The sequence below is a fragment of the Colius striatus genome, chromosome 21, assembly GCF_028858725.1.
Source record: "Colius striatus isolate bColStr4 chromosome 21, bColStr4.1.hap1, whole genome shotgun sequence".
Classification (NCBI taxonomy): Eukaryota; Metazoa; Chordata; class Aves; order Coliiformes; family Coliidae; genus Colius; species Colius striatus.
Genome location: NC_084779.1, coordinates 6,313,637 through 6,340,169, shown reverse-complemented (window position 1 = coordinate 6,340,169; position 26,533 = coordinate 6,313,637). Strand labels below are relative to the sequence as shown.

The 26,533-nt window shown below is 38.1% G+C and overlaps 1 protein-coding gene across 3 annotated transcripts in view; it reads left to right on the top strand.

The window, feature by feature from the left end:
- The window catches only part of UBE4B (ubiquitination factor E4B), a 35,735-nt gene extending 10,115 nt beyond the window's left edge, over positions 1-25,620 (top strand). The window contains exons 5-28 of one of the 3 annotated variants that reach the window (XM_062012909.1): positions 91-235; positions 1,084-1,312; positions 1,774-1,947; positions 5,862-6,003; positions 6,498-6,598; positions 7,765-7,879; positions 9,035-9,118; positions 10,640-10,696; positions 11,077-11,193; positions 11,309-11,407; positions 11,890-12,003; positions 12,947-13,145; positions 13,367-13,505; positions 15,641-15,740; positions 16,459-16,586; positions 16,956-17,054; positions 17,791-18,026; positions 18,552-18,678; positions 18,977-19,121; positions 20,175-20,309; positions 20,676-20,867; positions 23,125-23,299; positions 23,733-23,879; positions 24,275-25,620. In XM_062012909.1, coding sequence (XP_061868893.1) covers positions 91-235; positions 1,084-1,312; positions 1,774-1,947; positions 5,862-6,003; positions 6,498-6,598; positions 7,765-7,879; positions 9,035-9,118; positions 10,640-10,696; positions 11,077-11,193; positions 11,309-11,407; positions 11,890-12,003; positions 12,947-13,145; positions 13,367-13,505; positions 15,641-15,740; positions 16,459-16,586; positions 16,956-17,054; positions 17,791-18,026; positions 18,552-18,678; positions 18,977-19,121; positions 20,175-20,309; positions 20,676-20,867; positions 23,125-23,299; positions 23,733-23,879; positions 24,275-24,336 — 3,261 coding nt within the window. In that variant the 3' untranslated portion in view covers positions 24,337-25,620. Of the gene's footprint in view, positions 1-90; positions 236-1,083; positions 1,313-1,773; positions 2,182-5,861; positions 6,004-6,497; positions 6,599-7,764; positions 7,880-9,034; positions 9,119-10,639; positions 10,697-11,076; positions 11,194-11,308; positions 11,408-11,889; positions 12,004-12,946; positions 13,146-13,366; positions 13,506-15,640; positions 15,741-16,458; positions 16,587-16,955; positions 17,055-17,790; positions 18,027-18,551; positions 18,679-18,976; positions 19,122-20,174; positions 20,310-20,675; positions 20,868-23,124; positions 23,300-23,732; positions 23,880-24,274 lie in introns of all 3 variants that reach the window. The other 2 variants (XM_062012908.1, XM_062012910.1) reach the window with 2 other exon arrangements.
- Positions 25,621-26,533: the final 913 nt, after the last annotated feature.

Here is a 26,533-nt window from a genome sequence, read left to right as displayed (position 1 = left end):
CTGTTTAAAGATGTGTGTGATAAAATTGTGACTTGACTAATGCAATTGCGAATAGTTGATTTCTTTCTATTATTCCCACCCTCAACCAAGGAACCTCTGTCTGGGTCTGAAGTATCTGAGGAGCAAGCTTTACAGCTGGTCTGTAAGATCTTCAGAGTCTCTTGGAAGGATCGAGACAGAGATGTTATCTTCTTGAATTCTCTCTCTGCCCAGTTTAAGCAGAACCCAAAGGAAGGTAGGTATCTGAACTGTGACCATTGTTAGGGATTGTTTTGATTGAGTGGCATGATTCTTTTCTTATTTTTAGGTTTTTCCCCTCTATACTGCAATGCCAGAGCCATCTGCTTGTGGTCTTTGCTGCATATCAACATCTGCTATTGGCAGATGCAGCAGGAAATGTAATGCCCAAAAAGGAACATGGGACTGACTGGTCATTTTGCTGTCAGTTGCTGTGTTCTTGTTGGTTACATTTTTGGTTTTGTTGTCCAACTAGTGTGCTGTTATTGCAGTGTTGCTGGATTTTTTTTCAGAAACTTTTTACTGACTTAATGGGTTATTCTGCATCATAATAGATATGTAGCAGTTAATTTGAAAAGCTAAGAATTCTCGATTATTGTATATATAACAAATTAGATTTTGTATGTCAGCTATGAGATGTGACCAAATGAAAAATCCTTGTTTTATGTGTGGGCACATGTGCGTTGGGGGATGTGTGTGCACTTTTTTTTAACTTTCTTTATGACACAACTTGCCCCACTTGGCAGCAGCATGGCACAGTGAGAGGGGCAGAAAAAAAATTCAGTGATCTACAGTAACAGCATTAGGTCATCTGTGATCTGTGGTACATTCCAATAAAACTGTCTTTTTGTGTACTTGTAATTTCAGAACTTGGTTAATATAGAGAGAGTGATAGTTATAAATGTAGGTATTGGTCTGCTGTTCTTGCAAAAAGCAGCACTTCACTTACAGAAGTAAACTGCTATCCTCTGTAGGTCTATTATCAATGACAGTAATTATGATAATGTTTACATCTGAGGAAGACACTAGGTGAAGATATTAACTCTCTTTATTTATTCTTAACAGTGTTTTCAGATTTTAAGGACTTGATTGGGCAAATTTTGATGGAAGTGTTGATGATGTCCACCCAGTCCAGGGATGAAAACCCATTTGCTAGCCTGACAGCTACGTCACAACCAATTGCTGCAGCTGCCCGGTCTCCTGACAGAAGCTTGATTTTAAACATGGGCTCTAACCCAGGAAGCAGCCCTATGTTCTGTAATGTGGGATCCTTTGGTTCCAGTTCATTATCCAGGTGACTTCTGATTATAACTGAATACTCATTTCACTTGAATATTCGTTGGTAGACTAGAAGAGAGACTATGGCATAGAAATGTCCCAGGAACAATAAATACATGCTTTTAAGTTCTTCACTCTTTTTCATATCTATGTCCCTCCATTTCACCATTTTTCATTGCATTGTCATGGCCAGAAGTGTATTTGTTAGGTTAAAGCCATGTAGCTGGTGCCTTCTGAGACAAGTATCCTTAACTTGCATCAGTGAAGGTTATGAGTCTTAGCTTAAAAGTGTGTAAATGTGACATAGTTTTATTCAACATAAGTAAAAAAGAATGATGTATACGAGCTGCAGAATTACTGCTGATGGGTCATCAGCAGAGCAAGGGCTTCTCTTGCTCATTTTATCTTCTTTACCCTTTTTCTACATATCCTAAATTGTTGCTTTTTTTTTTCTTTTTTCCCCTGTAACTGGTTTAGTCTCTATGGGACTAGTCCAGCTCCTACTACCAATTTCACAAGCTATGTACCAATGACTGGTTCATCTCTTACCCCACCAGCCAGTTCAGTTGCCACTACATCTGTGCCTTCCATTACTGTCAGCTCTCACCTCACAGCAACAAGCCCTTCTTGGATGCAGCCTTCCTCTCTGAGGTACCGACCATACACTGTTGCCCATTCTGGAGGCTTTTCAGCTTCTTCCACCCAGCGTTCCTTGAATATTTCCATCCCATCTAGTTCAAGTCTTCCAGCCATGGCTGCTAGCCCTCCAGCCATGCCAGTCATCACATCCAGACAGAGACCCACATCAATGGGTCCACCTTTGTTTACTACTTCACCCAGTACCTTGCGCAGACGTTCGTCTTTACTGAACAGGATTCCTCCTAGGTATTTCACAAGAACAAAAGAGTGTGCTTAACATGTGCTGTGCAAGGTGTGGCATAATCATGCAATTTGGAAGAACTTGTGTTTATACTGAGCTCACCCTAACCCTGAGTTGAATTCTGTGTTTGGTTTGTGCTAACATCTTGACTTCCTAACAAGCCTTTTTTTTTTTTTTGCCAAAATGTTAAACCTACTTCTGCAGGTATTTGAAGTGTAATTACTTTAAAGGTAGCAATATCATTTTAATTTCCTCCTCTTAGATCCATTCCAGTTAAACTATTAGCCTTCTGTTCAGTTGCTGCTGCTGGATAGTAAACCAAACAGTCCTCCTGATTTGAAATGAGTTTTCTCTGTAGGACTTTAGTTGATTTGTTGAAAGTTGTTACTTGCTGAACTGTTAGATTTGGTCCCCTTGTGCATAGATTTAAATTACAGATTAGCCTGTTTCAATATGCCAGGCCAAGTGCTACTGCATTTTCTCTGTTGGCTTCTCCTGGTATCCTCAGTTCCTTCAGGAGCAAGAAATGAGAACGTAGTATTTTTAGGCCACTGCTTTAAAGTTCGGTAGCTTAGAATCGTAACAGTATTTCATTGTATCTGAACTTCTCACATCAACCATAATTTTTAAAAGTTCTCAAAAATTGATTTTAAATTCTTGAATTACTGGTTTGTGATGGTGTGGTGTTTTCTTATGTGCATAACTTGTAGTAATGTAACAGAGCATGTTAATATAGTCGTAGCTTTACTAGCATGGAGTTACCCGTTGTTTGCATGTTCAGAGATGGTGATTTTTGGCAGACTTACAAAGACAAGTTACCTTTTACTTTTTCTGTTGGCTTAAAAAATCTGATAGCCTTTTTCATTTTTGTTGTCGTAGTATATACGACAACCCTTTCTCCCTCCTCCTTCTTGCCGTTTCTGATGTATCTGAGGACAGTAGTGATGAAGAAAATGAAGATGATGATTTTTCTTGTATCCAGTTTGGGTCCAGGTATTGGAGAAAGAGAATGTAAACTGCATGTTTGGTTGCTTAGGAGCTAACAGTCTGTGCAGTGCTGAGTGTTCTTCAAAGTAACCTGGGAAATGACTAAAGCCAAGAAGATGACTTGGATGGGTTTTTAAATAGTATATAAACATGTATAATGAATGCTAGTTAGTCAGCTTTATTTTCTTTTAAGAGATGACTAAGATCAAGTTCATGTTGATCATACTGTCTTTTAGGTTTAATGGGCATGCTTTCTGAAGTGAGGTTTGAATGGAACTCCTCATTGAGTATATGAGTAGAAGGAATATTATTCACCTATGAGAGAGCTTTTAAAAGCAGTGGTACAGCTTGTGCATGTTTGCCTATCAAAAACTGGAAACTGAGGCCAAAGAGGTTAACATGTAGAAAAGATATAGTGGCAAATAGTCAGCTGATTCAAACAGTCTGACTTGGAAGCTTTGTTACTGCTTGAAAGCTGAGGGTTGCTCCTCTAGCCTCTACAGAGAATATTATGTGTATGTTCAACAGTTGGGGAGCAAGAGATCCTCCGAGACTTTCAGTGCCCTTTGAAATATTTCAGTTAAGCAAAAGTTAGGAAAAACCGAATTGCTTGAGCCTTCTAAAACTAAACTAGTTCATATACCTTAGGAAGCATCTTGTGATATCAGGGAACGCCCAAGATTTTATATGAGATGATCTCTTTTTGCCCACCAGCTTTTCTATCTGTGATTGTTGCTGTGGTATGTTGGGACACTACCACTGAAGTCAGACTGTTAACTAGAAGACTTTCCAGCAGGATCTTTGCTTTTCTATTCCAGTCTAATTTCAGGACAGTGAACCTGGTAACACAGGTTTAGGGATTTTTGTCTATGTGGAATTTAGTATTTCCCCCCTGTTTTGTTTAATTTTTATCCAGTTGGCAGTTTAATCCAGATACTGGATATTGTTGCAACGCCTTTGGTAAGGATTTCTGAGGATGTTACACTTCTCTGGAGTATTAGTTTGTGTATCATGTCCTGGCATTCTGCAGACAGCAGTGAGATGTTAGTTAAAATATAAGCACAGTGACTGTACAATTATGCAACACCTTGCATTAGGAAGATACAGATATTTAATGCCTTGGTATGAAGGTTGTGTGAGCTTTGCATTAGAATAATTTCAGTTACTGCTGCAGTGAAATTAATAACAGAATGACTAATAATGCTACAAGTAGATCTTTCTTTATAAATTCATGTTCTTAAAAGGATAATTTTTAAACTGAATGTGACAAGTCAAGAGGTTTTAAAGAGATTATAGAAAAGAAAATGTACATATGATTTCATGGTTACTAAGTGCTATTTTAATAGGGCTATGTTTTACATGGATTAGTTTTAATTGAATAACTGAAAACAAATTCTCTCTGCTAAAAGAGATTGCTGCCTTTGTAAGTTATGTTTCTTAATATGCTGAGCTACTAGATGCTTAGCAGTAATAACCTTTCCCTGATTTATTGGTTGGACTGTAAAGCTTGCACAATAGATGTGTACAGCTCGATTACAAAAATATAAATTACTTGACAGTTTAAATGAAATTGCAGTTTTGACGCAGCTGGTAGTTTAAAACAACTTTTTAAAAAGCTGAATTTAAGAAACAAATACTTTTATTTTCCAGTTAAAGATCAGGGTTTATGATTTTTTTGTGTACAGTCAGGATGGATTTAAATGGACTCCTCTTTGAGGAATAGCAATTACGTGGATGGTCTACTGCTATCTTGAAAAGTCCATTTACATAAAGTGAATCTATCTTGTCTCAATTCCCTTCTGTAGAGTGGGAATTTTGCTTTTAATTAGTTTAGCCAAGCTGTTGTGTAGAGAAGAATTTGGTTGAGATAACAAGACTGAGATGGAGAGTCGTGTGGTCTGTGCTCACTTTTGGATCTAATTTCTCTCTCATCTCAAGCATAGTGTTGGTTTTGTGGATTTAGTTTTTGTGTTTACAGTGCCACTGTTTGCTTTCTCCTCCCCCCGAGGCTGTGCTAAATGACATATTTTACTGTAAGAGAATTGAACTGAGATGAAATTAAACTAGATTTGGTGTAGAAATTTTTAAAGGAACAGTTCCTTCATTGTGTTGCTTCCTATTTTGTTTATTCTCTTCACTTAGAATGGATAAACTGGTTTTCTGTAGCTCTGTCAGCTAAAGTCACTTCTCTGCAGTGGGAGGATGTTAACTTCCGTGACTTGGCTAGTGTTAACAGAGGTGGTCACATTCCTACCATTTAGAATGCTGTATACAGAGACTGTGCAAAGATTGCATCATGGCTTGGAAGTGTTGTGATGTCCTGAGTGTGCAAATGGTTTTGATGGCAGGTACAATTGAAAGGCTGTTCATTTTTCATGTTGACATGTGAGAAGATCTACTGATTCCCATTAGAGTCGTGCACCTTATTGCTGTCTTTCAGGTATCTACTTAATAATTTAATAAGAGAATTGATTCTTCAGTCATGTTACAGTACAAGCTGAACTTCTACAATTGAACAAGCTGTTAAATGGAGAAATCTTCATAGATGGCAGAAATGCTCTTAATGAACCATATGTGTGATGGATTGGAGGCTTCAGAAGACTGACAGAGGGAGTCAAGAGCTCATGAATTTTTTTTGTTGTGCACAAATGAAGAACTGTACTTAACGCTTTGTTTCTTCTTTTTGTGTGTTTTAAAGTGTGGGAGGCTCTGGCAGCTCGAGCGTTTCCGATTCCTGCAGTGACCACTTCACCATTGAAAACTGTAAGGAGACAGAGATGCTGAACTACCTCATTGAGTGTTTTGACAGAGTTGGAATAGAAGAGAGAAAAGCACCAAAGGTATATTTCAAATGAATGAAGTTCTGTTACTGCTGTCACAGACATATTTGTTTGTTTAGTGGAGGTAGTTGTTGAAAATTTGTATTTCTTTCTTGATGGCTTTGTAGAAATAGATTTCTAGGATTTGTATAGTCCCTTTGATTCTTACACGTGATTCAAGTGTGATTAATATGTTTCACATATTTAAATAAGCACTGTATTGGAAACTGTCCTTTTCCCTTTTGATCTACTGCAATTTTTCCATGTAAAACATAATTTTGTGAGACCAACTCCGCACCAGCATTCTGTATTGTGCTTTAGGCTTTTGCTTCCAGGGGAGAAAACAAATAACACTATATATAAAATATCATCTGAAAGGTTTTCAGCTGCAGTGGCACTAAACTTTGTCTTCCTATTAGATTGATACTGCGTGAATAAAAGAAATTTATCTTATTTCCTCACTATCTAGTCTCTGAATACTTCTAGTTTGTATTAAAATCAAGTTGATTTTTCAGATGTGTAGCCAGCCAACAGTCAGCCAGTTACTGAGCAACATCCGATCACAGTGCATTTCACATGCTGCTTTGGTGCTACAGGGATCCTTAACACAACCAAGGTAAATCCAGCTGATGTTCGTCAGTAAAGTTAGACTGTTCTGGGATAATTTTTTGTTTTATTTTCTAAGGACTAGATAACAAAGCTGAGTTGGTGGAGCAGGATACATCTGTGTGGCAGAGATGTAGTTTCTTGCTTTACCATTGGAGGCTCTCCAACTGATACATTGGTGGAGAGCAGTTAAGTGCTTTCTAGTTGGGTTCAATAAAATCACCTAGGTTGATTTGAACAATTGAAATGGGGCATCTGAATTAACCAAGCTGGTTTTATGTCTTACCTCATAAATAAACTGTTTTACTTGCAGATTGTTGGGGCACTACTCCTGTGAAAGTCAGTAACCAGTAGAGCTGCATCTGAGAAACAGTCTTCTCAAAAGGTGTAGGAAAAACTGCTGAAGTGGCATAGCACTTGTTTACTTGAGAGAGTTTACCACAACAGATTTGGTAATGTAAATCTATGTGTAGACATTCTACACTAGATCATTCTGAGAGGCCAAGTGCACCCGTTTCAACAGCAGTTCACTAGCAGCCTGTTCACTTGAAACAGTAAAAAGATTTTTAGAACAGGATATGTGACTTTACTAAACTCTACATAACTTCATATTTATGTTTTCAAACAATACTTCTATAATCTTTAAAGATGCACCAACTATTCACTGGACTTGGAGATGAGTTTTGTGTTTACATGAACCAATGTTGATATTAGAATAACTTTTATATATGTAGTGAGGAAAAAGGATGTTTTTTCCAAAATGTTAGGGAGCAGTTAGAAGTAATGAGTCTATTAAATCAGAAAAGACTCATATTCTTAATCTGGAAAAACAAACATCAGATGTTTCCTTACTAGTTGAGCTTGACAAAAGGTTGTTTCACTAGAGAGGAGCAGAACTGAAAACCAATTACTACACAGAAGCTGTTATTTTATTCCAGCCTCATTAAACTATAGTAAGATCTTGGCAGCAGCATCTGTTTCAGAATAACCTTTCCACAAGTAACTAAAGAAGACAAGGTTAGTTACTTCTGAAAGGAGTAGATGTGTCTTTATGTTGATAATCTTTCTGGCACATCCTTATATGAGATCACTCTGACACTTTTGCAAAATGCTTTAATGAACACTACTGCAAATAATAATTGAATAAAACTGACATTTTTTTAAACACAAATAAAGGTCATTGCAGCAGCAGTCTTTGCTGGTACCATATATGCTGTGCAGGAATCTCCCATTTGGCTTCATCCAAGAACTGGTGAGAACAACTTATCAGGATGAAGAAGTGTTCAAACAGGTAAGGTATAGGTAGAAAAATTAAATTCTATGATTGTACTGTTTTCAGTATCTTGAGAGGGGATTTCCGGAGGTTTGTTTTGTATCTCACAGTTCTATACTCATTACTTCAGGGGCTAGCATCCTGTTAAGAACAAATTAAGCATTTTGTGAAAAAGACTGACTTTCAGTGTTGAAGGTTACCTGTCCTGGAGAAGAGAACCGTTCCTCTAGCTGATACAGGCAACCACCTCTTTATAGTCCTTTATTTTCTAATATTTACCAATATTTTTGTTTTTCATAGGAGCAACATAGTATATTTAAATTTAACACTCAGTGTGACCTTTTGTTTTTGTTGTTGCTAAATTAAGAGTTGATTTTGTGATGATGCAGTTGTCAGAGCTGTATGATCGAGACGTTGTGATTGGGTGTAATTATGTTAGATTAATAAGTTCCTGACATACCATTTCCTCTTTCATAACAGTCCTTGACTGCTGCTTACTATCCTTACTCTTGCCACAGTTAAAACTTACCAGCTTGCTTAACCAATTTGCTTAACTAACATGTGAATTTCAAGCTGTATTATTACCCAGAGATAGAGGCAAATAAATTACTACCCATTCAGGCCATTGAGTTGTTTGGAGATGTTCACAGACCGTGTGCTCTTGTTTGTGTACATAATGTGCATACTTGCAGTGATCTTGTATGAAACGTATGTCTGCTTCCCTGAGCAGTTTGCAGGTGCAGAAAACTTGATAACACAATACCTGGGTTTTGGCAGTGTGCTGATGTTACTATATGTCTGCTTCAGCTTCTATCTGACGGCTTTGAGTCCAAATCTAGATGTACAGGTCTTAGGGGTTTTTTATTTTACAAATGAAATGTATGGAAACAAGTCAAAATGAGATCAGGAAAAATACATACAAACCCTTGGAAGTAGGTTTTTATGGCTAAATTGTTATGCCCAGGCATCAAGGCAATATATCACTTAAACTCCATGAAACAAATTTTGTGTTTGTCTTAGAATACAGTTAAGCATTCAGGCTTAAGTGATACAAATTTAAGGAAAAGATTTTAGTATTTGAAGAATGAGCAGACATTTCATGCTTTGTACAGCAATAGTGTCACTTCTTGATTTGCTGTTCCTGAGTGAAGTAATCTACTTCTGTATTTACAGATTTTTATTCCCATCTTACAAGGCCTGGCTGTAGCTTCCAAAGAGTGCTCTCTTGATAGTGACAACTTTAAATATCCCCTTATGGTAAGGACTGTTCATTGCTAGAAGCAGTTTATTTATGATTACTGTTAACTTTTGCAGTTCTATACAAGATAATGTACTTGGACATGTTTGTGATGGCTTTGGTTAATGAATTAGTATTAACCTCTATATCAGAAGCGTAATGTGACGTGAGATGTGTACCATTAAAAGCTGGTTAGACTCTGAGGCTAATAATACTTCAAGATTAATCTTCATAGTCCCTGTACTGGTCTATTTGAATGTTTATATGTTATTGTTTTATGTAAGATTAATTGAATGTATGAATTTCATCATGCATATTAGTTAATTCTGTGGATGGTTACGAAATCCTGCTAAGCTCCACCCAAATTAACTCTGGGAAATGAGGCCCAGTATCCATGCTAATGTTTGTTGGATTCACTTCTGAATGTGAGAAATCAAATTCTATTGCATTAAACACCAAGTTATTTTAATTAGTGATTATTTACTGTAGGAAAACATAATGATATTCTCTGTCTGAAAAATTCAGAGTGTTATTTTTAGGTGGTTTTTAAGGGCATATTTCACTCCTAAATCTGTTTCCTTCCTACTGCTTTTATTGACAAACAAAGTGTTTGGAAAAGCGTGCTTGGCACAAAAGAGCAGCCTAAATTCTTGGCTAAATTGAGCATCTAACACCTTCAGATTTTAGGATCTTCCCAACATGATACCAAAACAGACTGTTACATCTCAGGTTTAATTTCTGCTTCAGGAAATTGGCTGAATTGGATGCTGCAAATCAAATTGACTAAGCAATTTTGGTGCTTTTGCTGTTTCTGTCTTTTCCTTCTCTTCTGTTATTCCCCCAATTTATATTGCGAACTGTTGCAAATTTGGCTCTTGGCTACAAGTAAGGGCTATTTGGAAATGATACTTCATTTTGATCTCTAGTTGGCACAGTGTGCAGCAGAAGGATGGAATAGTAGTTCCTAGCTATAGTGTAATGGAGGGATGAAAACACAATACAGAAGCAGGATATGTGAAAGCCTGCAGTGTTTTTGTGTTTTCAGAATTGTCTGTTTTATTTGTTCTGTGCTGCAGTTAAAAGTGAGTTAGAGATCTTGGATAGAATGCTTTGTTTCTGGCTTCTGTGTTCATCTGACATTTTTCCACTGATTCAAAGACAAAGACATTGGTGTGTGTATAGAACAATTGCTCTCTTTATTATTGTTAGTGACTTTTATGTGGCAGTTCAGGAGTCCAGCAAAGGCATTGTTATGTTCTGAACAAACAATTTGCACAGCTAATTTTTGAAGTAAGTGCAGTAATTTCTTCTCCTGTGAGACATGTAAGCTTTTTGGAGACAACTTGGAACAGATGTAAAAGCTAAGATGGGATCAGAGGGTGCCTAGCTCTTTCTGGATCTTTTCACCATTGTAGATGGAAGTTTTTCCAATGATAAGTGAAGAATGTTTGGCTCTTTGAACAGTTGTCCATGTTAGGCTTGTTATTTGCTGTCAGGTTACCTGGGAATTACAAGTGATTTTTCTTGGGATTTCTTTATAGGCACTATGTGAACTTTGTGAAATAAAGTTTGGCAAAACACACCCTATGTGCAGTTTGGTAAGTATCCACTCTGTTTGGTGGGTGTTTTTTTCAAGTTAAAAAACCATGTAACTTATTTTGGTTTTGATATCCTTGTAGATCAAATGACAACCTTCTTCAGAACTGTAAACAGGGGCTCCTATAGTCTCTCATGCTAAACAGTAATTACAAGTAAACTAAAAAAGTGAGTCCTTTTGCCTGAGAATGTAGAAAAACTAGGACAAACAAGACTGGGTTAGATTGAAATACTGAGGGGATGTTTCCATTTAGTTATTGGCATGACTGAATGTTAAAGAATCAATGGTATGTGGCAAACACTGAAAGATAATGGTACAGACTATGTAATATGGCTGACATGGCAACTGTGATTAATATACTCTCTCTCTCCTGTTTTCTAGGTTGTCTCTTTGCCCCTGTGGTTGCCTAAATCTTTAAGCACAGGTGCAGGAAGAGAGCTACAAAGACTTTCCTATCTTGGAGCTTTTTTCAGCCTCTCTGTATTTGCTGAAGATGATGTAAGTGTTGCAGAAGGATGTTGACAGTAGCATTGTGGGGTTGTTTGTTTGTTTGGTGGTTGTGTTGTTTTTTTTTCCTTTCCTCAGTATTTGCCAATATTCATTCTACTTTCAGAACAAGGTAGTTGAAAAGTACTTCTCAGGGCCTGCCATTACTCTTGAAAACACCCGGGTTGTTAGCCAGCCTTTGCAACATTACCTGGAGTTAGCAAGGGTAAGTGTTCTCCTGTTTAAAGCACCTACGAAATATTGTGAGCTTTTAGATCTTGACATAGGTAAAAAATACAACCTTTAAAAAAAATCCAACTTGTGTGTTAAACAAGAAAGCTGTTAGGGTATGGCTGAATAGAATTAGGAGAAAAGAAATATTATGTGCTACAAATGTTTCTCTAAATCTGTAAGCCAGTTCAGAAAACATCAGGACAGTCATGGATTATAGTTCATGTTAACTTAGGATGAGTTAAAAAAATACATGCTCTATTAGTAGTACGTGTGTTGCACTAATCTTCTATATCCATATTTTCTGTAACTACTCTCATAACTAATATATCCATGTAAAGCTGACAAAAAGACCATAACAGAAGTTGTAGTTTGTGTTGTGGAATTTGTAGAACATAGAAATACAGAACAACAGGAATCAGGAATGCTGATCTTGAGAAGTATGCACAACCTGACAATATTTACTTGGAATTCCAGCAAGAGCTGTTCAAGATCCTCCACAGTATTTTACTGAATGGTGAAACTCGAGAAGCAGCTCTCAGTTACATGGCAGCGGTTGTCAATGCCAACATGAAAAAGGCACAGATGCAGGTAAATCAAGGCAAATGCTTTTCCTGTGGTTCTAGTGGCCCTAGTCAATGCACAAGTAGCACTAACTCTCTTACGCAGTGGTGGCTTTGAATGGAGGAGAAAAGAGTTTTGAATAGCTACTACAACAGGGAAAAAGCCCTGGCATCAGTCTTTATCTCCTTTCATACATCTATTTCTGAATTTTTTGTTTGACCCATTTGAACAGTTGTAAGTTATTTCCTGTCTTAGGACTGACATGTCAGTTCATTAACAGGGATTCTCTATTAGCTGTTTAAAGCTTTGTACCCCTCCCCTTGGCTCTGTCTGTGGGGGTTTCATTCCAGTTTATTGTGTTTAAAAAATGTTACTTGCCATCTAGTTGCTAGGCTTTGTTTGTATGGTTTGTGTGAAGATGGAGGTAGCAACTGGCATGGTTCCAGTAAAACAACAGGGATGTTATTTTGCCATTGTTTAATTAATGCAATGCACTCACTTCCTGTGATAAAATCTGTGCATGAATCCTGAACACCTGAAGTTTGCATCATTATCATTTCAAACATTGGAAACCATTACTAGGTGTATTTCTGTGAAATTCCAGTGAAGAAGTAATAGAAACTTTACACAGAGATAAAAGTTAAGAATTGAAGCTCAGGAACTATTTGGAACCCTTCTGTTGCTGTCTAGATCTGTGGCAAACCATTCTTAGAAGAGGCCATTCTAAGTGCTTTTCATTTCCTAGGTAGTTTCCTACTTCTTTTTAGGTTTGCTTAATGTTCTTGAGAATGACTGCTTGAACCATAGAGCATGATAACTTGTGGAGTTAGTAAGTGGCCTTCTTGTTATGACAAAGGTCTCCTTACAGATCCACCTTCTTGAACTCTCATAATTGATTTATGTTGAATACTGTTTAAGCAGCAGAAAAATATACTTCTCAACTTAAACTATTTACTTTCTTACCCCACAGACAGATGATCGTTTGGTATCTACAGATGGCTTTATGCTCAACTTCTTATGGGTACTACAGCAACTAAGTACGAAGATAAAGCTGGAAACGGTTGATCCCATGTACATATTTCATCCCAGGTGTCGTATTGACCTCCCAACAGATGAGACAAGAGTGAAAGCAACAATGGAGGATGTTACAGCCTGGATTGCTGAACTATGTGAGTACTCTTATTGAGGTACATTAAGCATTTACTATGCCTTCTTGTTTTGATGCTGAAGTACTTGATTCTAACAAGTAATTCTCATATTCTGTTTCCTGGATGCTATCTGCTCCTGTTAGTTTCGAAGAAAGTTGAGTTCAAGGTCTCACCCTTAGCTAAGGCAGTTTGCCTTGAAAATGTATTCACCTCTGCTGCTTTTTTATTTGTTTGTTTTCTAGACAGGGATCCGTCTCCATTTTCTGAGCCGAAATTCCCAACAGAATGTTTCTTCCTAACCCTGCATGCCCATCATCTCTCCATCCTGCCAAGCTGCCGTCGGTACATACGTAGGCTGCGGGCCATCAGGGAGCTCAACAGGTTAGAAGCTCTTAATTATCTAATTGGTCTGAGAGTCCCAGCATCCTAGTGGTGTTGCTTTTTCACTGTGATGGCAGGTCATATAAACTGTTGCTGTGTACAGATCATCATAACTATTTGTTCATCTGCTGCTTTTGACCCTTAAGGATTCATACATTGGATTTTTCATACATTGAGGGAGTGTGGCATGAGTCAGCAATTCAGATAATAGTGAGATGGAGGATATTGGTTTCACAAAGTGGTGAGAAGATCATTTTGTTGAAAAGACAATTAAATTGCTTTCAGAGCATTTTAGGATTCATGGTATTATTTAACAGTGTTTATTATAACTTTATTTGCCATGGTTGATGGGATGTGGACATGAGGACCTCAGGTTCTTTGAGGTATCTGTAGGAGTGCATATAAAGTTACATAATCAAGTGACTGGTAATCAAGTCATTGTAGATGAGTTCAGAAACATGACCTTGTTAGTTGTGCCTGAGCTGTTTTTTGTGTATCCCAGAAGATATTTACTATTTTCCTCTTGACCTCTGAGGTGGGATAACTTGTCATGCTCTCAAGGCAGGGGGAGGGAATCCTTCAGCAATAAACTCTTAATATTGTTGATGTATGTATAATTCAGCATGTGGTTTACCTTTTAAACATTACAACTAAAAGTGATGACTTTGATGTGAGGATAATGCTGTTATCCATTTTTCTTGGCATGAATTCAAATAGACTTTTATAGTTGCTAAACCTCGAAGAATACTCTGTTAAAATTAGAACAGATTTTTGTATCATCAGTATCTTCTGTTGTTTATAATTGCACTCGTTGCATTTTGATAAATGTTCTTTGGCAGTAATTCCATGAGTTCATTACAGGATTTTTTGGACTGCACTCTTACTGATTTAATTTTTAGTTTTTAAAGCATATCCAGGCCAAGAACTCGGGAAGCTGCAGAGAGCAGAGTAGGGAGACTCAGTATATCTTAAAGAAAAAGTCTTTTCATATAAACAGCCTGCAGATTACTTGTAAATAAGCCATACAGTTGGCTTGAAAAAGGAATTGCTTCTTTTCCTTATTTAGAATTGTTGTGTAAGAATTGCTTACACAGCAATCTCCATCTAACGGTGCAGAGTGAAGAGCTCTTGCCTTTTGCTAACGTCAATAGCAGCTTCGTGCTCAGCATTTTCTCCGAATCGTTCAGTTGCTTGCAACGCTGAGCAATTAGATGTTGGTGATGAAGAAATGACAGTGGATATTTTTCTGCTGTAGGCAGAAATTGATGTGCAAAATAATTTGTGTTTGAAAGAGGGATGAAAAGGGACCATATTCACTTAGTTCAGTATGTTGAGTTTGGTTTGAATCAGCTACCCTTCCTAAAAAGGATTAAGATACAGTAACACATAGGATTTTCTGGTGTGTGTAATGTACTTTGAAGTTGTTACTCTGCGCCACAGAAGAGACAAGATGGGTAAAGAAGGATAGGTAGTATCAGTCACCTTGATTTACCAGTCCTTATGCTGACAGGGAGAGTATAGACTCTTCATGTATAGTACTTCTCAGCAAATGTGTATTTTATGGGGAGTAGAGCGTGAGAAGGACAAATCAAAATGCAAAAAATCCATTTATAATAGTGGAAAGTGGGAAGACAGCAGGATGCCAACATGTACTTCTCTTGGGAAAGGGAAGGTGTTTCTAACAAGTCCTTTTACTTCCTTAGCTGTTTTTATTTTCCATTTTTCTTTCTCATATTAGAAGATGAATGAGATCTGTAAGTATCTCATTGTTCACTGGGCATTAACTTCTTGGTGTTTGGGTTAATTTGAATGACATCATTTTAACCTTCCTCTAGAGTGACTGTAGACTTGAGTAGGGGGAAAAAAAAAGGAAAACCACAAGTACTGGGTTTTTTTTAATGCAGTGGATATAATTAGTTTGTCAGGCAGGATAGAACCCTTCTGTGATTCATCCCTTAATTTTTTAACACTGTTGAGATTTGTCTGACAGGCACGTATGTCAGAGCTAGTGTATGTAGTCCCTTTGAATGCACACTGTACAGATGTTCAGTCTGTATTTACACAAGTAGCTTATTTTTCTTGTTATAATGATACTCCCTCTGTCCTGATAACCAATTATTGCATATGGTTTTCAGGACTGTGGAAGATTTGAAAAACAATGAAAGTCAGTGGAAGGATTCTCCTCTGGCTACCAGGCATCGAGAAATGCTGAAACGTTGCAAGACACAGCTTAAGGTTTGTAAGTGATTCAGTTGTCAACTAAATGCCTTTGTCAACCCGTCTATTGTTTACTCCATGTTTTAATGTTTAAATGCAACTTTCTACTGATGATTCTTCAAAATGATGAGTTTGAGACGCTGAACCATGTGAATACTACGCTAGATAACCATCATGATGCACTAGAGCAGGAATGGTGAATTTAAAATGCAAAGTCAGCATTACTCAGACAGAAGGAAATACTGTTTATATTGGGGAAAGAACAAGGAAAGAGGTTGTGATTTGTTTAGGGGTAGTTTTGTGTGTATTATCCATACTTGAGATGGAGACAGAACTCTTCAGTCCCTAATCTCATATAGAATTCTTGCAAAGAATGCTGGGTCCTCTCATATGAAGGTGTGTCCCTCTTATGTCTTTGTAATATAGATTAACAGAAATTTCCTGAGCTGTATCACCAAAGAGTTTTATTGCACATTTTCCCATTGGATACCTCTGTTTCTTTAATTATTGCCATAAAGTTGTAAAAGACTTCTCTGTCCCTGCAACTCTGAATTATGTGTGTGTTTTTCTTTATGTATTGAAGCTTAAGTGCCCTGTTTTTCCTCAAATAAGAGCATATCTTAACAAGAGATGCTTGCATAATTGTCATGATTCACGGATAGATTAGAGTGTATAGGCTCGACCTCCCTTTTATGTTGTCTTACCTTGGCTTACTGTTTGTATGTATATTCTGCAGAAACTCGTGAGGTGCAAAGCTTGTGCTGATGCTGGTTTGCTGGATGAAAACTTTCTCAGGAGATGTCTGAATTTCTATGGCATGGTGATTCAGCTGATGCTTCGCATTCTTGACCCTGCCTATCCCAAGTGAGTGTCAGGATTATCTGTGTGTCCAAGATATTTCAGATCATGCTGGATTGTTTCCTGAATTTAGCACGTGTAGAATTTAAGTTATTTTTTTTACATTGTCTGCATTCTTACAGAATGAATAAACATATGTCAGTGACACACATTTTTGCATGGAATATATGTGTTCCTTGTAGTTCAAGATTGAGTTGCTGGAAGGAGCAACGCCTTGGGTATGTTCAGTACATTGGAAGTACTGACATGATTATTTAAAAAATCAGTTTCAGAAGTCTTGTCAAGTTCCCTTGGGAGAATTCCATAAGAGACCTCATGGCACTTTCTTCTTAACCCTTCTATTTTACTCTCCTGTTTATCTGTTTTATTCTACAGCATAAAATTGCCTTTAGCTCCTGAAGTTCCGAAGGTATTTGCAGCATTGCCAGAGTTTTACGTGGAAGATGTTGCTGAATTTTTATTTTTTATTGTACAGTAAGTAAAGTTATATCTAAAGGGATCTTGCATCACCATTTACCACTGTCACAGGTGGTATGCACAGAAATTCAGGGTTTCCTAGCAATTCTATAGGTAATTACCTGCAGATCTAACATCTATATGAGATGTAGAGTACCTTTTAACTTATTTCTTGCAAAAAAGTTGAAAGTTTTTTTGGTCTCCTCCCTCCCTTCAAGGATTTTCTTTGTGGTTTGGAGTGCAACCTTTTGATCTCGTAATCTCTTAACTCAACACTAGAATAATATCTTGAAAAGTCATAGCTTAATAAGTAGAGTTTTCCCCCATTTTACAACTTGCTGGGAAACACACATTTGTATAGTTTTAGCTGGGTGTAGTTTTAGGTGGGCATTAGTATTATTCAGATGTAATCCTGGAGTACTGAAACTGGTCACTGTCTCCCTGAAAATGCTGTATTGTATGACGAGTTTTTGCTTTTGCCTTCCTGAGGTGCTGTTATTATGGTACTTCATTGCAAAGTTGCAATGAAAAAACATGATAGTGTTTCAGGCTAAAATTCATCTTCCAGTGAACAGCTGACAAGACCTGTTGGAAGAGTAAGAATCTAGTTCTAGAATCTAGTAATTATGATAAAATCACTAAACTTTTCCACTTGCTAATTAGTCATCTCAACTTGATGTATATGATAAATCTTCTGCAGACAATACAGGGTTGAGGTCTTTCATTTTGTTTTCCTTATCTCCCTTTTTTTCAGATATGCTCCTCAGGTGCTTTATGAGCCCTGCACTCAGGACATAGTGATGTTCCTTGTTGTGATGCTGTGCAACCAGAACTACATCCGAAATCCTTATTTAGTAGCCAAGCTGGTGGAAGTGATGTTCATGACAAATCCAGCTGTTCAGCCCCGGACACAAAAGTTCTTTGAAATGATTGAGAATCATCCACTCTCCACTAAATTGTTGGTCCCCTCCTTGATGAAGTTTTACACAGGTAAGTGCTTCATGTATAATTCAGTGAGTGTACAGTAAGCAATGAGTATTATAAGGCAAAAGGTTGTGTTAATTGGTGTTAAGCTTTTAAAAAACAACAACTTGGGTCTTGTAAAGGTGAGGCTTTACTGCTCAGGAGTCAGGGGAAATGGCATTAGATGGAACCTTCATAGTTCTAGTCCTCCCACAGGCTGCTGTGCACTGACTCCAGCACCATAGATTGATGTGACAATTGTTTCTATGGTGTTTGGGAAGTTTTCTGTTTGCTTTCTAAGGGAGCATTGGGATTTTAAAACTTCTGAGTGAAGCTTTGCTAGTCCTGTAGGTTGGTTCCGGATTAGAAAACTGACAGTGCTTCTTTTAATGGGAGTTAAGATTGATACTTCTGAACAAGCATTGAATTTCGTCTCTGAAGACTTGGTGCTTGAAGCTCATCAGACAGTAGGGGAGAGATAGAATGTGTTGCAGGTGAATCTGGGTGGGAAATAGTCTTAATTTCAGTTCTGGAATCTCTTTTCCTTTTCAGATGTTGAACATACTGGAGCCACCAGCGAATTCTACGACAAGTTTACAATCCGCTACCACATCAGCACCATTTTCAAAAGCCTCTGGCAGAATATAGCTCACCATGGTACCTTTATGGAAGAGTTCAAGTGAGTAAGAAATTGTGTATAATGGTATAATGCTGCTTACTGTCATGCAGGCTGCTCAGGCAGTGACCTGAGGAGGTCATTACCACTGGGAATGGGTGATGCTGCTTTCCATTGCATTTTCAATGGCAACTCCTTCCATTAGAACTGGAGTGTTCTAACCTGAGCACCACAATCAACCTGGCTTGGGGAATGGGATCATTATTTGAAATACACAGTGCAGAAGGAGTGTTGCTGGAGTTGCAGTCTAATCTGCACACCCATCTACTCTGCCGTGATAACTGTGTTTCAATGTTTTCAGCTCTGGGAAGCAGTTTGTTCGCTACATCAACATGCTGATAAATGATACAACTTTCTTGCTGGATGAGAGTCTGGAGTCGCTAAAACGTATCCATGAAGTGCAAGAGGAGATGAAGAATAAAGAACAATGGGATCTGCTGCCCAGGGTGAACAGAGCTGTTTTTCAAAGTGCCCTTTACTTATTTTTAATCTTTTTAAATACAAGACCATTAAAAAACCTTTTTAATAAGGCGCAGCATCAAAGAGCTGCTGCTGAGAAGCAGTTCTCAGTGCTTTATCTTGCTGCCAGTATGGCTGTGGTCACTCTGGATGACATTTTGCAAAAAAATCCATTGTGCATAGTTATGTTGTGGCTGGCACAGACTGTGGTGTGAAGTGGAAATAGTATAAAGTCTTAAACTACTGTGCAACTGAGACTTTAACCTTCTTGAAGGAGGTTTTGAAGATGCTCGCCAGTTGAATTGAATTCAAGGAATAGAAGCTTTTATTTTGTTAATGTGTTGGTCCTGGGTAGATTTGATGCAGACAATTAGATTCCTATACCTCAGAGCTTAGCCTGACTAAACAACAATTGTGTGTGTTGACCCACCGATGTCAGGTGGTTTTATTTTAAGGGTATTGATTTTAAAAAAGAGTTTGGAAAGAAAAGCTATAAAGATCTTGTTTGTTAAATTTATTCTGGTTTTCTCTTCTGAAGTCTTTCTTCCTGTTTGTGCCTACTAGCAAGGTAAAGCCAGTACTGTAGTGACGAAATGACCTGCTACGTCATCTACAGATTATTCCAGGGTGGGGTGTTTGTTACTTATAAGGGCACATAAATTAGAGAGAACCTCACTTGACTCTGAGAGCTCAAGCTGGTTTTAAAGTATTGGCATTAGGATGGAAAGGAAGCATATCCTAGTTCTGCACCTGTGAGGAGCAGTTACAGGATGTAAACAGACTCAATAACTGTGGAGTCTTGTGATACCATTTGCATTCATTTCTTAGCGTTGGAGAATTCTGGAAAATTGATGCAGACTTGAATGCTGGGTAGTGAGTGAGCTGTACCTGAAAGCAAAACATGTATCACATCTGCATTTGAATTGCCATCTGTTCTTTTGTGTGCCTAGATCATGGTAGCATTATGGTTGTCAAAGTGTTGGTGGGTGAGGATGCAGGAAATTCTGTGGACTTGTAACCGCTGGATGTTTGTTTTCTAGGACCAGCAACAGGCTCGGCAATCGCAGCTTGCTCAGGATGAGCGTGTGTCTCGGTCATATCTTGCCCTGGCAACAGAAACTGTTGATATGTTCCATATCCTTACTAAGCAGGTTCAAAAGCCTTTTCTCAGACCTGTAAGTCCTGCTCAGCTTTCACTCGGTTTCTAGCTTTTCTAACATCTCTACTGTTGGACAATAATGTGGAAATGTTTGGTAGGCCTTTGCCTCCATTCTCCTGCCCTTTCTCCAACTCATTGAAATCTATTTGTTGTTGAAGTTATTTCCTGTTTAGAGCATGACCTGTGTCACTGAGGTGATGTGATCTCTCTAGACAGAAGCTCTTTGCATGTTTTTTTCAATGAAAAGTATGCATAGAGAAAAGACACTTCCTGCAAAATGATTAATTTATGAGTTAGTGATTCCTGATTTGGCTGTATGCAAACTGGCATAAATGTGATCGTTGCCTTCATGCTGGGATTATGTTTTACTTTGATTTTGTAGGAGCTTGGACCACGATTGGCCGCTATGTTGAACTTTAACTTGCAGCAACTGTGTGGCCCCAAGTGCCGTGACCTGAAAGTCGAAAACCCTGAGAAATATGGGTTTGAACCAAAGAAACTGTTGGACCAACTGACTGACATTTATCTGCAGCTAGATTGTGCTCGCTTTGCTAAAGCAATTGCTGATGATCAGGTGAGCTCCAAAAAGATGGGAGAGGGAAGGGCAAAAGCCCTCTAGAGAAACAGGTTTTTTCAGAGTACTCTAGAAGAGTTTCATCTTGTGTGTTGCCACCCAGTTTCTGTCACGTATGCTTGCAGTTTGTTTTCTTTCAGCAGATCATCTCTATTCATGTTCTGTCTCCTCTTTGTAGATGGCTGAGTTTTCCAAGTGTTTTGCAAACCTAGAGACACACCTAAACATCTGTAGCACTTGACACACAGAGGAAGTTTCCTGAGCATTAGTGCCTTATTAGCTACAGACTCATCATATAGTGGTGCAACTACTTTGTCCTAATTTTATGAGTGGGAAAACTGAAGCCTGTGAAGAGTTTTGACTCCTTTCCCCCTTCTTCATCAAGAACACGTTAATAACAGCCTCATTTAACAAACCCAAGTTCATTCCAGTTTCCAAGTTGTATTCCTTTTTATATTACTGTATTAAATGCCTGTGTAACAAACTGACAAAACACAGCATATGTGAGACAAAGACACTTTTGAACTCCTCATAGTAGTCTTCTAAGCAGAATGTTAATTTTTAAGGTAAGTAAGCAATCGCTCACCTCTGTCTGCTTTCAAGTTATCTGACTACTGAAACACATCTGTCTGTGTGCTGTGTCTTAAAAGAAAACTTGAAAATGTAGAGGAAAGAGCTGTTACCAATGGCCACTTGAAATTCTAGTGAAAGCTGGCTTTATAATACATGAAGCTGTATTTGCATGTCTAGTGAAGCAGAGATATCGGAATAACTCATGATCTTTTTTTCCTTAGTTTAACTTCTGGTAATTACAGGTAATACCAGTAACTCTTCTGACACAGACCTGATGTGTTGGCATGTCTGTAATGAGAATGCAGTGTATTTTTATTTGGTTTTATGCTGAAAGTGGCAGTGTAATCCATCATTCATTTGTTGATGCTGGCGACTGCAAAATGCACAGCAATGATATAACGATGAAAAAGAAAGAAGCCTGCTGGTGTGGGAACTGGAAGAAAGCTTAATTAACAAAGTGGCCCTTGATAGAAGGGTAAGGGGAGTGAATAGTATCTTGGAAACTGTCAGTGACAGGAAAGAAGCACCAAGGAAATGCACGGTTGGTTAATGGCTGCTGGTCTCAGAAGGAAAAAACCAGAACAAAACCAACAAAAAGTTGCTTAATCATGGCGGAGTCTCTAAAGCAGTTTGGTACATCTCCCATTTGCAAACCCAAGCACGTATTAGAAGGAATCTGAAAACGTTTATAAAGCCCTGGGCATGTTGCCATACTTCTGTTCTCTGTGGACTAGAAAGGAGTTTGGGTGGGCAGTGTGTCCTAAGTACTGAATGGTATTTCGTGGTGCAGTGTAGTGTAGATGAAAGAAATAGGGCTGTGTTGAACACTTGAAAATCCCTGAGGAAAATAGAAGTCTCCAGACTGTTTTGTCGTTTAATTCAACCTTGTACTGCAGCTTAAATAACATTTTTTATTAAAAGACTTATATCAAAACATGGCATTGTGAACTTAAAACAGTGTCTTTAGAACAAAAGTAGCTTTCAAAAGTCTTTGCCTAACTTCCTTTTCTCACATGAAAGCAATGCTTGCTTCAGTTGAAACTCTGGGGTGTGCATTTGGTCTCTGAAGGTTGTGCCGTGGAGCTGTACAGGCCTTACTTGGCAAGCTTCCAGCAAGTATTAGCTCCCTCTGAGTTGCTATTTTTGCAACACCATGGGGTGGGATTTTTGTTTGTTTTCATTTGGGTTCAGAGAAAGAATCTCTTCTTTCCTAGTACTGCCTAGCACATAATCTGAAGTTTAAGAAATCAAAAAAAACCCTCTTTCATTTTATGCTTATTTTCAGCCAAGACCTGAGAGAACAAGAATACAGACAGGAATGGCAAGACAGATGTTTTGTCTGAGGAACAGTCCTAATAATTACAGTCAGTCTCTCTGAGTGTCTTACTTATTATGACAACTTAGGTGATGTTGCCTTATTTTATTCTGGTGTTTATTTTCGGTCCTGAACAGTTCTACAGTGGTAATGACCAGTAAAAAAGTCTAAGTCTACCCCAAAGTTGATATTTGGATTCTAGATGAAATGTTATCTGCATACTGCTTTTCGGTCTGACATAATGTTGAGGTTTCATTGATCCCTCCTTCTGAAGTTTTAGAAATGCATTAAACAGTTCTTCAGAGTTTTTATGGCATGGTAAGGATATCACAACTCAGCAGAAGTTGTCTTTTTATGCTTTGCTTGTAGAGGTCCTACAGTAAAGAGCTCTTTGAGGAGGTTATCTCAAAGCTGAGAAAGGCTGGAATCAAGTCAACCATAGCAATAGAGAAATTCAAACTGCTGGCAGAGAAAGTGGAGGAAATTGTTGCCAAGAATGCCCGTGCAGAGATTGATTACAGTGATGCTCCAGATGAATTCAGAGGCAAGTTGAGTTTTCTAAATATTGAGTTTTGGGGTTTTTTTCTGTTAATTTCATTCTAAACATGAGTATATATGATCAGAAATTATGTATGGATTAGGAGGCCTTGCAGCCTGCTTTATGTGAATTAAATAGTTAAGTAAATATATAGAGATAAGAGTTTCTTTTCTTTTCCCTGGGATTGTACTGTCCAGTCCTATTCATGTTTTGCTCACATATCCTTTAAAACAGTAAAAAACCAATAAAATCTGAAAATAGCTAATGCTCAGTTCCAGTTCAGAAAGGGAATAGTAAAGTCCACAGCTCCATTTTTGTGATTTAAGCAATATACCTGATTGGGGACCCTGAATATCTCAGTTCCACACTGTGGTGTTGTGTGCAGATAAAATCTGTCGTTATTGTCTTCAATTTAATGAGGAGACATTTGTGTCCTCAGATCCTCTTATGGATACTCTGATGACCGATCCTGTGAGGTTGCCATCCGGAACCATTATGGACAGGTCAATCATCCTGAGGCATCTGCTGAACTCTTCCACTGATCCTTTCAACCGTCAGACACTGACAGAAAATATGCTGGAACCAGGTATCCACTTAACAGTTAGCAATGGAACTGTTGACTCGGGGAAGCACTTGGAGTGCAATTTGTTCTGTGTACAGAAGATAGTGCTGAGGCCTCAGAGGTAGCAGCTCTTTCAACTTGCACATTGCTCCTGCTTTCTCTTTTTATGGGAAAATGACTCCACACTCTGCTCTAGTTGCTGAGCTAAAGGGTTTTATGGTAGGTAAATGAGTCATTTATTTACTCAGAGCTGTGCAGAACATAACATTGACAGAGAAGGAAACAGCAGTAGATATTTCTGATCAGATTTCTAGAGAAGAAATTGCTGTTGTTCACGAGGAGCTTTTATGTAGCAGTATTACTAAATAACCTAACTGCAAATTAATCATTCTCTTTTTTTCTCCTCTTTACATAACCAGTGCCAGAACTTAAAGAGCAAATCCAAGCCTGGATGAGAGACAAGCAGAATGCTGACCATTAAAAATTCCCTTGCAGTGCACGCCAACACCAATGGGAAGAACAGGGCGTGGGCTGCTGTGGTGATGGTGGAGCAGCTCAGCTTTGGGAGCTGTTGATGGGTTAGCCCGCCCGCTGGCACTGACGGGCAGTAGTGACCAGAAGCATGTGGTCGAGGAGGAAAGTGGCTTAATTCTTGTACATATATTTAAGTGATAATGATGGTCAATAACATGGAGGACAAGCTAGGAAGTTGCTTATGTTACAAAACTGTCCTTCAACATGTCACATTTTGGAGTTTTTACAGCTGAATTCTTTTAGCAAAGATGAATGGATCAGGGCAGCATCCCTTCAACCTTATTTTTTACAGCCAGATATCCGTTAATTCGATTGTGGTTAGAACCTTGGACATTTTGCTGCTAAATTAACTTTTTCTTCTTTCCCTCCCTTCTTCCTCCTTCTTCCACCCACCAAACCTGCACTGCTGTCTCTCTTTTCTTTCTTTTTTTTTTTTGTATTACAAAAAAACCCCATCCTGTGAAATTCAAAGTCATTCCCCTGCCCTCAGAAGAACGTATTCTGTGCGATAACTGTGCCTGCAACAAAGTGTTCATCTTGGGATCGTATTTTTATATTACACATATTTGCATATTTGGTTTTTAATTGGTGTTGGACACAAAGATCATTGGAAAAAAAAACAACAAAGATTTCACACACGGGTTTTAATTTCTGTTCTTTCAAATGTCCCTTTTCTTTGTGTTTCTCTTGATGCTCTGGTATTTTTGAAAAGCCTTGAGATAGAAATGTGTTTAAAACGGCTGCTGTGAAGGAGATGCTTGGGAATACCAGGCTTTCAGTGACTTTTTAAAAACTAAAATCCATTCTTTTAATGCTGCAGATGTGATACATGCTACACAACAGTTCTGAGCCATTAGAGCTTATCTGCAGAGCGCAGATCCTTTTATTCTCAGAGGCTGCAGTTTGGGGCAGGGGTCACTTCTTTTTTTTTTATGTTGTGTACCAATTTGTATCCATGGCTTGGCCTTACCAAAGCAGAAAGGGTGCAGGAAATGTACAAGTACATTTTTAAAAAACAATGAAAAAAAAACCTTCACAAACATTTTTGTATGACTGCCCCCTGCATAATGATACTTGAATTTCCTTTTTAAAAAGGATTTGACACCACAGTGTTTTAAAATTCAGTCTGAAAACAAAAAAGGTTGTTTTTCTTTTATTTGTTTTTCGCTGTGTCTTCTGTTCAATTCCTGACTCTCTTGAACTACAATAAATGATACACACTCGCACAAAAGGTTTCCTTTGTCGTTCTTCTCTGTGAGTTGGTGAAAAGTAGGAAAGAAAAAAAAAGGAATGCTCAGGTGGCTTGTTCTGGTTTGCTCATTGTGATTTTAGGACCTGGAGATAAGTTGGTAAATTATGTGAAAAATGTCTGTGCACACAGATACCACTAATACTTGAAATGAATGAATGTTCCCAAGTGGGAACTCTTAGACCTATTCATAGCTACGTGACAGTTGGTGACAGGCTCCAGCGGGAATTTCAGTTAGGTTATATATAACCCAGTGCTGACCTTGGAGATGTTCACTTTTTAAAGCAGAATTACTTGCACAAGTAGTGGGTTTTCTGATGGCTTGTTTTTTTTAATTAATGCTATGCTTTTCTTTTCTGTGGTATTCTCCCCACACACTGTGTGTATGTCTGTGTGTTTTCCCTGAGAGTGGGAGGAGGATTCCAAAGCTTGTGTCTGTGTGGACTGTTGGAACAGAGAACTTGTTGATAGATTGGTTAGTTGTATAATTCTTTAACCCTCTCTCCTTCCACAAATTCAAATCCCCTCCACTTTCTTCTTCGAAAGTCATAAAATAAAGTCTGTTGTGCATTTATCTGCAAGCTGTCCCTCAGCACCCAAATCCATCATGTTTTCAGAGCCTGTTCTAAGGGTGTGTATGCGGTGAGCTGTAACTTTCAAGGTGTGTTTTCTTTTGTAGTAAGGAAGTAATTACTTTCTACATGAAGAAAACCTTAAATGTTCCCCGTCAACTCATTATTAAGGATTAGAGCACAAAGTCTCCAGAAGCATCCCAGGACTTATACATTATTTGATGGAGGGCAACTGGTCATCAGTAGATATGTGTTTTTACTGGAGGATGATTAAACCATGCAAGTTAGTATCATACAGCTTTTATCGACAGGATGTTGTGGAA